Genomic DNA, 16,890 nt, shown 5'->3' on the forward strand with positions numbered 1-16,890 from the left:
TCATGGGACCACAGTCGTAAATCCTGTTCATCATTGACCGAAATATTGTCATGCAACACATGACGGCAGAGATGTTGGTTCTGTGTGAGTCATCGCAGTGCCTCACTATAAACCAGCCAATCAGAGCAGAGCTTATCAACATATTAATAAGCCCACCAAAAAAGGGAAAACGGCATGTTTAATTCTAAGGCCAAATAATAGGGTTGTAAATTCCCCCTGTAAAGCTGCTTCTGGCACCTTCTTTGTAGACACCAGAGAACGATTTAAAATACCGAAAAAAATACACCTTTAACAAAATTTATAAATAGGACATGTGATGGGTTGATGTCTTTGCAAGCTGCGTTTTGTCACCTGGATGACAGAGTTGATGTTCACCTCAGTCTTATGTACAGAAATCAAAAAGCTAATCAGAGTTATCATAAAAGCTACTTCTGCTTGCTGGTCGCAATGACTCGTGATGCAGTGTTCTCTGAAATATACGATTGGTTACATATTTAGTGTTGGCCTAAAGACTAGCGATTAAGATTCATCTTTTAGACATCTTTAATATTGCCTTGAAGAATCCCAGCAGTGTCAAGGATTTGGGGATTTATTTTGTCATCAGTCTTCATGGAAGTTTACTAATTGTTTGTATCTGTTCTGTTCATTATCTGATATGTTTTGGGAATAGAGAATAAATCCTTCAGTAGGTCTTGTAAACAGACTTCCATTGGGGGCTTTCTGCATGTCCTGCTCTCTACCCCATAGCAGAACACCTCCTCCGTGGCCCTCCAGGCAGTCGTCCTGGGTCTGCCCTGCAGAGGGTCTCCAATATGGACTCCACCAAGGCCATATCAGGTTTGTGGGCATGTTTCTGTGTGTGTGTGTGTGTGTGTGTGTGTGTGTGTCTCGCTCTCTCTCTCTCACTCTCTCTCTGTTTGTATTTATCTGTCGTGTGTGTGTGCATATGTGTGTTGTTTTTTTACTGCTTGTGTGTGCATATTCACATCAGCTGTGCCATCCAAGACCTCAGGGATTTTCTCTGAAGGCGACTTCCTCATTTGACTGCTTTGCTAGGAATAAATTATTTAAATAATGGCTGAGTCAGGTATTGATTTAATCCCCTAGATAAGCTCTTACAGGATGGACCAAGGCTGGACGAAGGCTGGACGGTTTCACTTCTGCTTTCGCTTACCCCCAACATAGAACAGTAACGCAAACAATAAATCCTTTCAGGACAATGGGCTGCTCTCTGTGTAGACTTCACCACTGAGTGGGTCACTTGCTGTATTTCCCACGATGTGGCTATCATCACAAGCCTCTACCTCCAGGGCTTCCGGTCCCAGTTAGATGCTTTACTATTATTATTATTATTTTTTTATTTAAGGCTTATTATTTTTGGAACTTGGATGGAAGCCAATTTATGATGACGATATGCTTGACTTATTAGACTTAAGTTAATGATAGTCTTGTGTCCCTCTTTTTCACACCTGAGACTGAACAAGAGCAGCTGCCTGTGGGGGGGGGGAAACAAAAAAACAAACAGAGTGATTTTAAGTGGGACCTGTTGCTGGCAGGATGGCACAGGGGGCTGTGAGAGCTTTAATTGGCATTCGCAGAAGCATGGCTGGAGCGCAGGCGAGCGGGGGGATGCTTTGTTAGGGAGTTACTCCAGTTGCATGAAGTCTGTCCTACTGCGTAATGTAATGGCAAAGCTATTAAAATAATCACAAAGCCCAGAAGTGCCACCCAGCCCTGTGAATTAAGACCAGCAGGGGGTATAGTGGTTAAGGAGCTGAACATGCAGGTTTAAACCCCAGGACTGGGAAATGCCGTCAAACCAATCTTTGACTCTGTAACTTTCCAGATCGCGTGCCAAAACCCCCCCGCCGTGTTGGTTCAGGAGAACCCAGGAACATTGTGTCACTTCCTCTGCCTTCCATAGTGTCCCGTCGGAGCAGCGAGGAGGTGAAGAGGGACATCTCGGCCCCAGAGTCGGCAGCTGCCGCTTCACTGATGGCCATGGGCGGGACCCCCAGCCAGCTTTCCTTGGCCTCGTCATCACCCACCGCTTCGGTGACCCCCACTACACGCAGCCGTCTCCGGTGAGGGCACATTAATGTGACTGGGTCCTCACCATGGTGCCATTACAGATTATGGGCAAAAAAATGTGTGTACGAGAACCATTTAAATTAATTAACTAAATAAAATTCTTTTGGACTGCTTCTCCTGTAAATGAAATGTCGACTATAGTTAATACCGAAAAATTAATTTATTGTTGTTAAACAGTTTCCTGAAAACAGAGGCAATTTTGTGACATGCTTTTGTCCTTCTGTCCTTCACCGCTCATTCGTTTTGCAGACTCTCTCAGATCCACCTTATTTTCCCAGTTTCTGCTCTAGTGACAGATTCCTCCATCATCCTCTATCTCCCTTCATCTTCTATCATTTCAATAGTTAATCATTTAAATTTCAGAGTATCCATCTGTCCATACATCTTCCAACTGCCTTTCCAGTACAGCGTCAAATAGTTTATGGTTTTATCGTCACGTATTCAGAAAAGACGATATGCATAATTCCGTTAACAATGAATCTATTAACATTACAGTAGTGTGCAAAACATTAGTTATGCAAAGGGGGACCAGATGCAGGTTATTGGTTGTTTAGCAACCTGAAGGTATGCCCCGATAGCACCTTCTGGAAGTGCGGAGTGTGAGGAGGTCGTACTCTGGGTGGCGGGCATCCCTGATGATGGACTCGGCCCGCTTCTAGCAGCGGGAGAGGTAGGTTGGTGGTAGGTGAGGGACATGAGGGCTGAGGATCTTCGTGGCCAGCAGTTTGAGGTCCTGAGCTGTTATGTTACCCAGCCACACCATCATGCTTCCGGTCAGGAAGCTCTCAATGGCACAGTGGTAGGTCACCAGGGTTTTGGTTCCCAGCCCAAAGCTCTTCAGGTGCCTTAAGGAGGATAGCCTCCGCTGAGCTTCCATGAGGATGCAACTGCTGATGAGAGACCATGAGAGGGAGCCAGTGACCTGGACGCCCAGGAACCTGAAGCTGCTGAGTGACTCAGTGGGAGATCCATCAATGAGTAGTAGGGAGTTAAGACCTCTGGTCTTCCTGAAGTGAACAATGATCTTCTTTGAGTTGTTGACATTCAGGGAGAGGTTGTTATCGTGGCACCATTCTTTTATCTCCCTGCTGTAGGCAGGCTTGTCATCATCGCTGTAATCATGGTGGTGTCACCTGCAAACTTGTGCTTTTCCACATAGTCCATGGTGAACAGGCTGCACAGCAGCCACCTTGGGGAAGGCCAGAGGGCCGGCAGCCGCCTTGGGGAAGGCCAGAGGGCCGGCAGCCGCCTTGGGGAAGGCCAGAGGGCCGGCAGCCGCCTTGGGGAAGGCCAGAGGGCCGGCAGCCTATCACAGGACCTGTTGGTGGCACAAGGCAGGACAACAGATACCCTAGATGGGAGGGTCTCATGAAATACAATTGTGAAAAAGTATAATCACAGCAGTGATCAGCTATGCTCAGTATTAATTTAAAAAGATGATTATTGTAATGGAACGGTCATATAAACGCCACAGGATGTAGACCTAGCAAAACCATCTTTGTATGACTGTCATCAGTTGACTGGTTCAGTCACTGTGTCATCTTGTTTACTCTTTTTAAGTATCTTGCCTGTTCCATCTCTTCACCTGTTTTCAAGCCTTGTATTCCAGCTGTTTTGTGTGTGGACTTTATACTTTGACCCAAACCAAAGCAGCCAGTATAGCCTTTTTTAAGAGGTCAGTGAAAGTCTTGTGACTTTGTTATCAGTTATGTTCGTTTGTACACTGATCAGTCAGCTAGCTGGAGTGCACCAGGCGCTTGCATGCAGATTTAGGGGGTGATTTCTAGTTATTAGGCCACACTTTCTTAAGAGTGTATGTACTTTTATTGCATGATTCCTTCTCTCCAAACTAGCCATTTTGGATGACCCTATGACAGTAGCCGTTTGAGCCTGTCAGTAATTAGCACGCCTGCTCGTTAATGGTTGATTAACCCTGCCTGGAGAGGTTGTAATGCGTCCTATACATTTTTTTTCTTGTTGTCCTTTAACTTGTTTTTGTTTCCATTTCGGAAAGTCAGCACAGTGAGAGAGGAACAGAAGGGAGGGGGCTTTAGAATGAGGTCCGGCGTCATTAGTGGGAAAGAGGAAAGCGGGTCAGTGACATGGAGTCCGTGTCGACCTCAGGGAGCCATCGAGCTCCGGAATGTACCGCTGGACTGAACAGGCCAGGACCCCACACATTCCAGAATTATCCACGCTGATGCTTGTTGGTGGGGGGGGGGAGGGTGGGGGGTGGGGGGGGGGGGTGCTGCTGCACGTGTGAGCATGCGTATCTGTCTGTTTCTGCGCCCCCATGCTCATCCCTTCTCAACAGTTTATCTGTTCAAACCACGGCTGACGCAGTGCCGTGCGGGTGTAGTTTAAGGGGGTGCCGGTAATGTCTTCCTGTCCCCTGTCAGGAAAGGCTAAGGGGCCAGGGCTCCATCTCCCTTTTTTACGGTTTTCTTCCTTTGTCTGGATGACAATGCTGCAAATGTGTGATTTAGGTCTGCTTCCCACTGAATGAGAATTCCTCTGTCAGTCCTGAATAACAGAATCCCAGTATCTCCTAAAGATACGTGCAGTGAGCATCCTCTTATATGGCATGAACAGCTCTCATCTTCAGCGTCCCATTGTTTTTTATTCCTTACTCCGTGGTTTCCTTAGGCTCCTGACTTGAGTCTTTTGCTTTAGGTTCCCCTGCCCCTACATCCACAGGCCATCTTACCTGATGACTGGTTCCTGTGTCCCCTTTCCACCCCTAGGGAGGAACGCAAGGACCCTCTGTCGGCGCTGGCACGGGAATATGGCGGCTCGAAGAGGAACGCTCTACTCAAATGGTGCCAGAAGAAGACTGAAGGATATCAGGTACAGGTCGTGTTTAGGGGGTGAGGAATCCCATGCATCCTGTAGAAGATTGGTTTGGGACTCCTGGATCAAGTCCCAGAGATAGACTTGAGCCAAAATCTGTATACAATCACTTCAATAAAAAAGACAAATGGGACACTATGATCCAGCTCATAAATTGCACCTTTGCATGGAAAATGCAGTGAAGACCATGGACAGTGGGCTTTTGAGCAGTTGAAGCAGTAATGTTGTCACGTGAGCCAATATGAATCCAGTTCATACCCAGCAGATGCACAGTGACGGGGCACTTATTGTCTGGCTTGGTTTAGATTCTCTCTGCTGTTTAGAGGATGAGGGCCTTGAGGGCTTTTCTGGGGTCTGGTGATAGCCTGATGCTGTATTGTGGCCATATAGTTGAAATATGTATATATAAGTATAATACACACACACACACACACACACACACACACACACACACACACACACATATATAATGAATAGTAATGGGCCATGCTTAGTTTATAAGGCCTTTCGCCAGCTGCCATATGCTAGCTTATTCAGGGAAGGTCACGCTCTTATCTGCCAGCTGTTTTCAGCATATGCTTGGTCATTTGGAAGGCTTTGCGTGGGCTCATGCAAACAGTCCTCTCTAATATATATTTTATTTTATTTTTTATGGGGGGGGGCACCCTGTGAGAAGTGACAAAGCTTTCTTCCTTGCTTCACATTCTGACCTTACCCTCAGCTGCTTGCTGATGGCCATTTGTATGGATGCTGTTCCAGAAGGGAAGCATTCAATGTTACTGAATTCCAGCCAGGACCTGTTCTGGCGCCTCCCCTCCCCTGCCCCCACGTTTTTTTCCTTCTCCATAGTAATTGGACATTGTCTGCTGCCTCTGTGTGCCTACGATCCTGGGGGTGTTGTACACACAGGCACGCTCTGAACCATATGGATCCCATTAGCACGTGTAATGCTAAAAGCTAGCCTCTTCACCTGAGCCACACACTCATTTGTATTAGAATTGTACCAAAAATTCCCTGTCCTCCCCATTTCTTTTTACTGCCATGGTTTGAGGAAGTGCGTATTTGTACAGGGGAGAGTTGGCTAATTCGCCGTCTGATGTGCTAGACATATATATGGTTCCTAATTTCTGTGGAATGTCATCGTTTCCCATATTAGGTCACCATTAGGTTTGCAGTGTATGCTGTAGTGGTTTAGTTATGGAATGGTTTGTGTTAAACAAATGCTGGAAGTGTCAGAAATCCAATCCAATCAGGGTGAAACACACAGAAATGGCTGCCCTCTACCCTCCTACCTGTACTGTCAATGCAGATGTAGGTGTGTTGTACACTGGCTGGTTGGGAGACGAGTGAACGTGAAGCAGACCCAGAGCTCCGTGCTTTAAACGTGAAAGAGTCCTGTTGGGCAGCTGTCTATGGCCCCGGGGTTGGAAATGCTGAGAGGTGGGGCTTCTTCATTCCCTCCCCGCCCTGGGGGTATCTTCCATGTCAGTCTCATTTGGAGGGATGCACTCATGTGGCTGGCAGCTGAAGGACCTACATCAAAAATCATGTCCTTGAAGTTGTCGTGGTGTTTGTCACGTTCCCCCTCTTCCCTGGAACGCCCCTTCCCCATGTTAATAACTCCACGTCTGCATTTCCCGCATTTCCTCACAGGTCTCACTTTGGGGTTTCACACTCGTGCATTTGAATACCTCTTTGCGATTACAATGGTTCAGCCCACATTGTTCACATCCCAGTACATTTCTCCTGAGTCTGATGCAAAATTTTGCCTTGTCTGAATTGATTTGATTCATTAAAATGTAGTTAATTTGTTCTCACCCTAGGGAGTTCTCTCTTTGTCCCTGTGAATCCTGTGGGGTTTTTTTACTTGTTTTTTTTCCTTTCCTTTCTGCAGAGTGTTCAGATGCTGAGTCTTTTTAAAGGATAAGTTGTCTTATCAATGAATTTTATAATTTGCCATTGATGGCTGTTGCTTGGAGACCCACTTCTGTAACGTACCGGTTTGCTCGCTTGGACTCCCTGGTCAGCAGCATCACTCTGATCTGCAGTGGGCCAGGCAGGTGGTACACAGATTGGGCTCTGTGGGCAGGTTCTCAGGAACCAGGGCCTGAGCAATGGCTTTGGACATAAGTGGATTTTTAGTTAGGTAGTTTGAAGTGGTGGTTGTTGAAGTAGGAGGGATCTGTGCTCTGTTCCAGTCATCTCCCCGAACTCCACCCATATCACAGCACGCGTCGCTATTTGTCTGATCTCTGCAGCCTATATGTCTGTCATCGAGACCGCAGTGTCTTAGACGGTCCGTAACATTAAATTAAGAGCCCCCTGCTTTGGCATTTCTTGTCCTCACATGAAAAACTAAATATAAAAAACTAATAAAACCACACAAACTTAATAGTGCTGCCCCTGACACATGGACGGAGCCCACAGCCCATGCACTCCTCTGTGCTTTCTTGGCTGTGTTGCCATGGAGACATGACCTACACCTGTAGTCCTACTGTTGTGACAGGATGATGAATTTGTCATAGCAGAGGGCAGGGGTGAGCATAGGCTTGTAATCAGAAGAATTTACTTCCTGACCTGATGCCCTGCTTTTAACAGCCTTGAGCAGGGTACTTAACCTGAATCACCTCAATAGCAGGTTCTGCTTATTATGTCTGTAAAAATCATTGATGAAAAAGTCACTTTGGATAAAAGCATCTGCTGAGCAGTGAATGATCTTTGATGGTGGTGATGATAATTATACAGCTGAGTGGCTGTAAATGCGATTAGACTTTGGTGACTGAGTTCCCCGGTCACAGTCCTCCATCTGTGGCAAACGGAGTCGCTGCTGCCCAGGGCCACTGCAGTCTTAACCAGCCTGACCTCTAACAGCTTAACAGCTCTCTGCAGCCTGCCGTGTGCCGGTGAAAAGGCCATGATTAATAAGGTCTGCCTGGTTCACTGTGCTTTCCGGAGAGGACAGTCAGCAGTCAGGCTGCCAAGGGTGTGGCGAAGGAAGGGCGTCACATTCTGGGGGGGTGGGGTGGGTGAGATGATTATTTCCCCATTGTGCCCCCATTACGATGTGTATTTAAGGCAAATGGGTAAGTCTGTTTCAGAGTAATGGCTGTCTGAACTTGAAGGCTGAAGGTATAGTTTCGTGTTTGTTCTTTATTTTCCCCTTCCCACCCCCGTTATTCATTCCCTCTTCCCCAATTTGCTCACTTGTGCTGACCCAGCCTCTTCTACCTGATGTATGAAGTTATAGTTTAATTCCCCCCCCCCCGAATCTGCCCCAGCAGGATCAATCTTGGTTTGTAAGCCTGATAGGCCCCAGGTAGCATTACCAGGGCAACGGCGATTGCTGGTATGTAAATGGATGTTGCCAGGGATGCAGAGGATGTTGGGTTAGCAGCGGGATATACCCTGTTAATTCAAATGGTCACCTCACCTCTGATTTTAACTTTCGCCTACAAAAGCTAATGTTTATCTCTGACAGTGTCAATGCCATGAAACCAGTGGACATTCAACAGCCTCAAGGTTTGTCTGGAGACTCTCAAGGTTTTTCTGAAGGTACCCCCCTTGGAAGATCACCCACACCAAGCTGACAAACCTACCAGCCAATCAGGAAACTTCTCAGTCTCTATTTGACGTATGACTAGGTGCCAGTAACACAAATCTAAGTTGCAATCTGGGCCACTGAATCTGCACAGCTGATCTGCTGTAGGTCTTCTCATCACCCGCTGGCAGAAAAAAAAACATAACGCTTCAATATCTCACCACTCTTTGTTTTCATCGTCCTCAGAGGAGGCAGGCTGTGAGTGGCTATAACGTGTTCTGGGGTCCCCGATTCTGAGAACTGTAAAGCCGGCACTATTAGAGGCGTCAGTCCCAGATTTGAAGGGAAGTGGTTTCTGACAGTGTGGGTGTTCATATTGCTCGAAGATGGCGTTCATATTTACCAGAAAATATTCTGCTTTGAGGACCCTGAGTGTTTACATACTTTTTGCAGTCTTCATGACCTCGTGCTGCTTACCTGTCTCGGGTGATTGACTTGAACCCTTACATCTGGATTTAAGGAAGCACTTCTTTACACAGCCTGTAGTCAGAGTATGGAATAGTCTTCCTGATAACATACTGTAGTGCAAGCTGAATCCTTGGGTTCCTTTAAATCAGAGCTAGATACGATTTTAACAACTCTGAGCTATTAGTTAAGTTCTCCCCAAGCGAGCTCGATGGGCCGAATGGCCTCCTCTCGTTTGTATAGTTCTTATTTTCTTATGTTCTTATCTTTTCTTTACTTCGCTGTGAATACTGGTCTTATCTTCAGTCTACTTCATCTTTGACTTCTTTTTTGCCTCAGAATTCAGTTTAAGATAAATGTCTGTAGGTGAATCATACGCCTAACCCTTTATCAGCCTTCCATGAGTCAAGTCAGCCAACACGAAATGGGAAAACAGGACCTACTCTTGTCTGTGCAGTCGCTGCCTATTATCAGGCAGAAACAGCTCTGTGGGCTTGATAAATCTTCCCAGGCTCTGAGGAAGGAGTGTGTGGCAGGAAACGTAGCTGAGCTCCCCAGTCTCGTTCACACTGAAGCTTCCAAACGTGCCCCCGTACCCAGCGTTTGACCTGGGCAGTGACCCGGAAATATGGAGAGGCATCTGATTTGCTTCATTACTTTGAAATTACAGTGGTAGCATCGCGTTCAGTAATGCCCAGCCGCAGGATAACGGGATGCAGGAATATGTCTTTGAAAAGTATGAGTGATATTTCATAATTGTGTACTGATTTGAACATCTGCATCTGCTATTTGTTATGCACATTCATTGCTGATGGGTTTCATACGTAAAACGTGAGTGTTTCAGTTTGTTGAGTAATTGGAAAAATATACATTTCTTTTCGAGTATGTTTCTCAGAGGCCTCACAGATTTTCCTTTTTGGAATGTGATTTATCCTTTACTGACGATTTGAAAATGAAATAACAGTGGTGATTCTCTTACAACGTAATAAGTATTGCTTATCGGAGTTAAGCAGTCAATCTTTTTAAAACAAAATAAATGCAGAATGTGCCAGTTTTAATCAAACACTCCACAGAGTTCCAGCAGCTAAAATAAGAGCCTGTTTCTCCACTGGTGCCTTAAGAAAGCCAAATCAGGCATTGTTCACTATGCATTAACTGAGTTGATGACTCACTGAATCATAAAATTTCTCTTGATAAGCAAAATGATTAAGCCCAACAGGATAGCTTCCTCCGTGACTGTAGACACATAAGAAACATATTATATTTTAATTGCGGTTTGTGAGGTGGGTTTTTGTTTCCTGACATCAGAAGGCATTGAATTATCACTTAGCAAGTTCTTCCACCTCATGCATGAGTAGCTGGATCAAATTGGACATGTTTGGTTTGAGGCGAGACAACTACACGATCTAGTTAATCCATCTCTGGCAGAACAGCTTGCTGGCCATGAACGAGCTTACTGGCCATGTAGGAATCTTCCAGAGCTCTTAAAGGGACAGCCTTCACATTTGGCGAGCAGTGACTGCATTTCTTGATTTGGCCCCGTGTAATATCCATCCATCCATTTTCTGAAACCGCTTGTTCATGGCTGTGGGGAGGGGGGGGTTCAGAACCAATCCAAGAGACTATGGGCGCAAGGCAGTGAACAACCCAGGATGGGGCATCAACTCATCGCAGGCCCCGTGTAACAATTGGAGAACATTGACCTGGTCTTACGGTGAATGATATGCCCTCTCTGAGTGCTCAGTGTTGTTGTCTTTCCCCCTTGTCCATCTCCCATTTTCTTTTCCTCCACCAGAACATTGACATCACCAACTTCAGCAGCAGCTGGAATGACGGTCTGGCTTTCTGTGCTATCCTCCACACCTACCTGCCAGCCCATATCCCGTACCAGGAGCTTAACAGCCAAGATAAGGTAAGCGGCAGCCACCTTCTCCCCACACTGAACCCGTGGCTGAGGAGCCACAGAGACTCACCCTGGATCTGTAGCCTCCATCCTCTAAATCCTGCCAACCTGCTGTGACCAAAGGAACAGGAAGCTCCTCTGAAGGAAGATGTCTGCTGAAAACTCAGTGCTGTTTAAAGTTAAACAAAACAAAATCAAATCAAATAATCAGTGCTTTCCACTAACTGTGTGTCCTAATTGTGTGTGGTTCAAATCCTGGGGCTTCAGCTAACTACATACAGCATGCAAACAGGTTCACGTGGTTCACTTACTGTTCAGCTAAGCATTACAATGGCTATGGTGCGTAGGATACTGGATGTGGTGTGATTGCTGGTGTCAGATGTACCTGTGTCTTGGAACCAGCCACTGTCTTGGGATTTTTACATGCTACAGTGTATAGAATTGACAGAGAATGATGTGATGAGCAAAAGCATCCAGTCAGGGGATGTTGTTAATGAGAGAGCTCAATGGTTAGCTTCGCTAAAGCTAACAGGATGTCCGCAAGTGGAATAACAAGAGGTCTGTAACACACTGTAAAATCATCTCTGAACCCACTTGGCTTTATAATAGTAGCTAAATGTATCTAATAAAGTGGCCACTGAGTATATTTTGTGTGTCTGTGTGAGTGTGAGAATGAGTTTTTTTTTTTTATTTATTTTTTTTATATCTCATTTGAGCTTATTACCTTTCTCAACATAAAACCCCTAAAATGGGATGATAATGAGCTTTTATTGACTAGGGAAGCTTCTGTCACCGTAGCTGTTAACTGAGCCCTTTGATAAGCAGTTTTAAGTTTGCCCAATATTAAGATATTTGGTTTTATTTTTTTTCAGAGGCGAAATTTCATGCTGGCTTTTCAGGCAGCAGAAAGCGTGGGGATCAAGTCCACATTGGTAAGAATCGGATTCAAGTGGCGCAAAGAAAAGGAGTTTGATTATTATGAGTCTGGTTTCCTGGTGATCCGTGATGGGCGGTTCCTTGTCTCAGATGATCTTCTCTGGAGGCATTGTGCTTCTTCAGATGTTCGAAAGCACTTTGTCAGATGTCGATGTACTTGTTGCTAATAACATTTTGACATTTTCCTGTGACACTTCATGCAAATTTTAGTTTCGTGCTGCTGCCTCCGTGGAGCCTCCTGCAGCCCCCTGCACCAGCGTATCCTCTTATTACACGCAGTAACCCAAACCCTTTCCACTGGAGTGCTCTGACCTGGGTTTTGTGCCGCCTCACTGTGTGGTAAACATGGCATGAGCTTCCAGCTTTGTTTGCTCATAACAGGAACATTGACTCTGTCTGAGAAATATGCCCACAGCTGCATGTTAGCTTAGCGTTTAAAGAGCCGAATGTGTATGGAATTTAACATGAATGGCTTTGGTGATACAACCAGCCATGTAAATAGGTGACGACAGCGCCCCTGGTGGTTATTATTAACAGTAATGTGACACCCTAATGCTGCTGCTTAATGAGGGCTTCTTAGTGAGGGCTTAGGATACCGTGGCTCAGCGGGCTTTACGTCACCATAGACCAGCAGCGGCTGGTCCCGTCACATGGAGGGGAGGTGGAGGTGATGCTGGAATCGGTCCTGAATGTACACTGTGCATCATGGTGATGTAGGTACACGGAGCTCTGCTCCTGAGGAAGTTCATTGTTGTTAGTTTAAACTCCACCTGAGATCTCACAAGGATTGAGATCGGCACGAAAGCTTTCTTGCCATTTTGTGTCTCTCTCACCTCCTGCTTTCCGACCTCCCTCTCTGAGACTCTGAGTAAGCGGTCTGTAGCTACTGCATCCTCTCGCTGGGAGAAACAGGTACTCGGTGACCTCTCTCACTCAGTCAGCGTGGCTGGGCAGGTGTGGCGTCCTGTCACATAGGTGTCAAATGAGCTGTATGTCTCTCTGAGGAGTGGCAGCCAAGGTTAATATAAAATATAATATAAAAGTACTCCCCTTCTACACCAGTGCTTTGTGAGCATATTGTTAATATTTGCTGTTCTAGAAGGATGTACTGTATTTATAGTGTGTAGTCAACTCAAATTAAAACATGTTTATCTTTGCAGGTGAGAGGTGTTAATACAGATGTTATGGTTCAGATTTCCTTTGGCAGCAGCATGTTGTGCTTTGGGTAGAGCGTGTCTGAGTACCTCGTGCAGCGTGAGGTGGCAATAAAGCCATCATTTCATACTTGAATATAATATCTCTGCTGTAGTCGCAAAAATCTGCAGCTTGTGACTTGCTTTTGCCAATACAAGTATTTTCTCAGTTCCTTCCCAAACGTGCAGGTCAGTGCTGATGTTTGCATGCAGAGTTTAATAAGGGTTTCGCCTTATCTACAGCAGTCCTCACCAAGTATTTATCGAAACCTGAGACTCTGTGCTGAAAGGGGTAGCCAGACCTCCTTTTTGAATCTATGAAATATATGATGTTTTATTTTTAAATGCTGAATGCAGTTATGGAGTCTGAATTCTATGTTCCCAGATGCACATAATAGTTTCATTTAAATACACAAGACATATATTTTTTTAATGAATGAAATTCCTGTTTACAAGTGCTGGTCTGATGAGGTTGCGCTCTCTGGTTTGCAGGACATCAACGAGATGGTGCGCACAGAGCGGCCGGACTGGCAGAGCGTGATGACCTACGTCACAGCCATATATAAGTACTTTGAGACCTGATGCAGCGTGGGCCTCACGGCCCACGTGTGAAAGATGCCGCTGCTCCACACCGTTGCCTCGGATACTACACCTGTCCTCTCTCCCTCCTGCCAACTGTCTGAAGACTCTCTCTTCTGCACATTAGCAAGTGCTCTTCCCCCAGCCCACCCCCCCGCCCTTTGTTAGCACACCTCAGATAATCAGCGCATGCTAGAAAGTAGGATGGTGGACGGTCATGTTCTTCAGATTTAACCCCTTTATGGCAATTTCCAGTGTCAGTGTTCGCTACAGAGTCAGTTGCCATGACCGCTAATCCCATCACTACCGGGTCCACACAGCCGAACTGCTTTTCATTGCCGTCTTGTTTTGGGGACCTTGAATTAATCAGGGTTTTCCTTTTTTTCCTGTATGTCATTTAATTCCCAAATGAGACGTTTTCCTTCCCAGCTCTGTTTCTCCTGCCCCCTTCAATCTGCTGAGGGGAAACGAGGGGCCCAACCTTTGCCATTGTGGGTTCCTGCTTCGGAGAGCGAACCTGACCTTTGTGCCTTTCCTAGCACCCACTGCTTGCTTATTTAAACCATCCGTAGACTAACAGCAAGTGCACAGTTGTGGGTTCAGTATAATTTTCATGGAAATCGTGTGGAGTTTAAATCTGAGAATATTGGTTTGGGGTGTTCTGGTTGTTTTGAGCTTGTTTGTCTTTCAGCAATAGGGTAATAGGGTCCAAGTTTGGCCAACACGGTGCCCGACTGAGCAGAGCCTTGTGGGATAAGGTCCTCCGAAGAGTAGGCTCAGTGTGCTGTGTGCTGAAAAAGCCTGTGATTCACGCTCATGTTCTATTTAAGTCGTTACACTTTTTGTTTTGCTGGTCTTAAAAAGTTATTAAAATGTATAATTTTATAATTGCAACAGTGGTTTTGGATAATTTAAGATTTAGTCAGAGATCACTGAGAGACTGAACCAAATGTTTTGGGGGCTGGAGGAAGCCAGTCGATCATAAGCTTTATGGGCACCCTGTCTCAGGCTGAGGGAGCTGCGTTACTGGTTTTTCGTATCGTTTGTCTTGTTTTGTCGCTTGGTAGTGTTCTGTCATGAAACCCTGGTGTGAAGTATCCTCTGAAGTCATGGAAAGAGCGAGTGTTTAATAAGCTAAGTGCCTACTTTATGGGCAATACAACATTCAAACAATGAGTGTGTGATGGTTGACCAGTGAGCTTGGCATTACCATTGGAATTGGTAATCACAGTTTTGTTCTAAATTACTCACGGAGAGTGTATGGACCAGTCTAGGCCATGAGGATAATGGCTTTTCTTTATCTTTCATGGTCAGAGATATGTTACTTGTACTGCACTATATCTCATATTACAGAATACATTTTTAAATGTATTTCTCTTCTGTTTTTCAAACATTAGTTTTCATCCATCATGGCTGTTGATGGAGACTCTTTGCAGCATACGAATGCCTTATTAATGGTCTGTCTCATCTGAACTCAGATTGCTGAGTTAGAGGTGCGATCATGGAGAATGGGGACACTGCGATTCAGATTCTAAGGCTGTGATTGAAGGGAGTGTGTGTTTGGGTGAGAATGTTAAGTTGTGAGAGGTCATTTCAAGGTCATACAGTTCAGCAGCAATATAAACAGTATTCTAAATATGCATTGCTGATATGCACCATTTTCTGCTGGATTTAACTGCTTCATGTGCCATTTATTTTAATTTTCTAAAACCAAAAAAGAATGATTTGAAATAATCATTTTGTGTGTTTCAGCTTCTGAGTTCCAGGCTAGGGGAAATGCCTAACTCCTCACTGTAACTTCCCTTTCAGACACAAATCTCAAGCATTAATGACCTCTCTGATTTAATGTACAGGCTGATTTCCATTGGAGTCTTAATTAGTGCTGAAAGGATGATTAGAGTCTTACCCACATAATTGAGTCCTTGGCTCACATCCCACATTGGCAGTTCAGATTGGATGAAATATACTACTCAATATTATGGTTTGGCAATTCAAGTTTTGTGTGTACATAAAACATTTATTAGTTTGAAAAACAATTGAGCAGTTCCGATTTTAGCCACTAATAGAGATTTTTAATCTGGCACTGCAATATCAGGTCTCAGTCTATGGGCTTGTGTTGGGGGCCGGCATTGAGAGTGACAGGCTTCAGGGAAATTGAGCTGTTACCTTGAGCCCCCCCTGTCAGTCTGGAGCTGCCGCCCTTGTAAAAGCCCCCCCCCCCCAGTCCCCCACTGCATTCGAGGCCCCCCACGTGGGAAAGCTCATCCCTTACTGCCTTATGAGCTCCTAGTCGTAATTATTTGTGCCTAAAGCGGACGTTTGCGTAAACCTCACGAGACCACAGCTTCCAAGCGGAGCACGGCTTAGTTTTTGAGAAGCACACGTTCACCTCCGACGGCTCTCGGCTCATCGGGGGAGGATGTTCTTTTCGGGGACCATGAAGGTCTTCCATCATTCTTAGAGAATACATGTTAGTTATCTGTACAATTGTGTATAGTTTCTTAAAGTCTTACGGCTGCTTTTTTATTTTATGACAAGCTGCTTAAGTAATTGGTTGGTGTCGCCTGGCAGTCAGAGCTGACAGGCAGTGGTCAAATGCTGTTCCCATGGGAACAGACCCCCGTCTGGACAGTGGAGTGGAAACGTGCTCAGGTTCATGTCCACATGTTACTGTGGTTCACACATTTGATTCACGTTGTCCTTGACAGACTGTTGTCCGCTGTTCTCGTCTCCACAAACCGAAATGCCTTCCGATGACCATTGTGTGGACGTTCATGACATTTGCCGGAGTTTAAGCTGTCCTCTCCATGGAAGAACTACTTTGTTACCTGGATCCTAAACCCATGACCTACGTTTTGGTAAACTCCTGAGTTAACACTATCTGCAATGAAAGCAACGTAGGTGAGGATTCCTAGAAAACATTGAAATACTCCTTGTTCATTTTCACGTGTATCATGTTGAATGTAATTAAAATACTTCAAGCTTCTCCTAGTCTTTGAGGTCAGTGTTTTTGTGTCTGTTTTGTGCTGTAAAGGTGTCGTATGACTGCAAAGGACACTAAATAGTGTAGTGATTATTACTTCACATTTTTTTTAATCTTTGTGAGTCAAGACCTCTGATCTTGCCTTTTTCTCATTATACAAAAGTGGGCATGGAGATGTAATCACCCTTTCCTTTTACTTTCCCAGTTTTCAATTAAAAGCCTGTCTTAATGGTACAGGTGCTAAGATTTTGGTGCGCTGGTTAAGGGCATTAAACACAGTAATCACTAATGTAACCGTAAACGTATCAAACAGGTTTGAATGCCTCTGTTAGCCCAGACCCACCTTAGCACA

General features: G+C 45.3%; 1 protein-coding gene across 4 annotated transcripts in view; it reads left to right on the top strand.

Annotated features, from left to right (window-relative positions):
* specc1la (sperm antigen with calponin homology and coiled-coil domains 1-like a) overlaps positions 1-16,541 on the top strand; it is a 34,975-nt gene extending 18,434 nt beyond the window's left edge. For 3 of the 4 annotated variants that reach the window (XM_023833803.2, XM_023833802.2, XM_023833805.2), the window contains exons 11-16: positions 748-837; positions 1,925-2,084; positions 4,836-4,938; positions 10,740-10,856; positions 11,720-11,779; positions 13,469-16,541. In XM_023833803.2, the coding sequence (XP_023689571.1) occupies positions 748-837; positions 1,925-2,084; positions 4,836-4,938; positions 10,740-10,856; positions 11,720-11,779; positions 13,469-13,558 (620 nt within the window). In that variant the 3' untranslated portion in view covers positions 13,559-16,541. The remainder of the gene's footprint in view (positions 1-747; positions 838-1,924; positions 2,085-4,835; positions 4,939-10,739; positions 10,857-11,719; positions 11,780-13,468) is intronic. The other variant, XM_023833806.2, reaches the window with a different exon arrangement.
* The last annotated feature ends 349 nt before the right edge of the window (positions 16,542-16,890 follow it).

This window comes from Paramormyrops kingsleyae, chromosome 2, assembly GCF_048594095.1.
Source record: "Paramormyrops kingsleyae isolate MSU_618 chromosome 2, PKINGS_0.4, whole genome shotgun sequence".
In the NCBI taxonomy this organism is placed as follows: domain Eukaryota; kingdom Metazoa; phylum Chordata; class Actinopteri; order Osteoglossiformes; family Mormyridae; genus Paramormyrops; species Paramormyrops kingsleyae.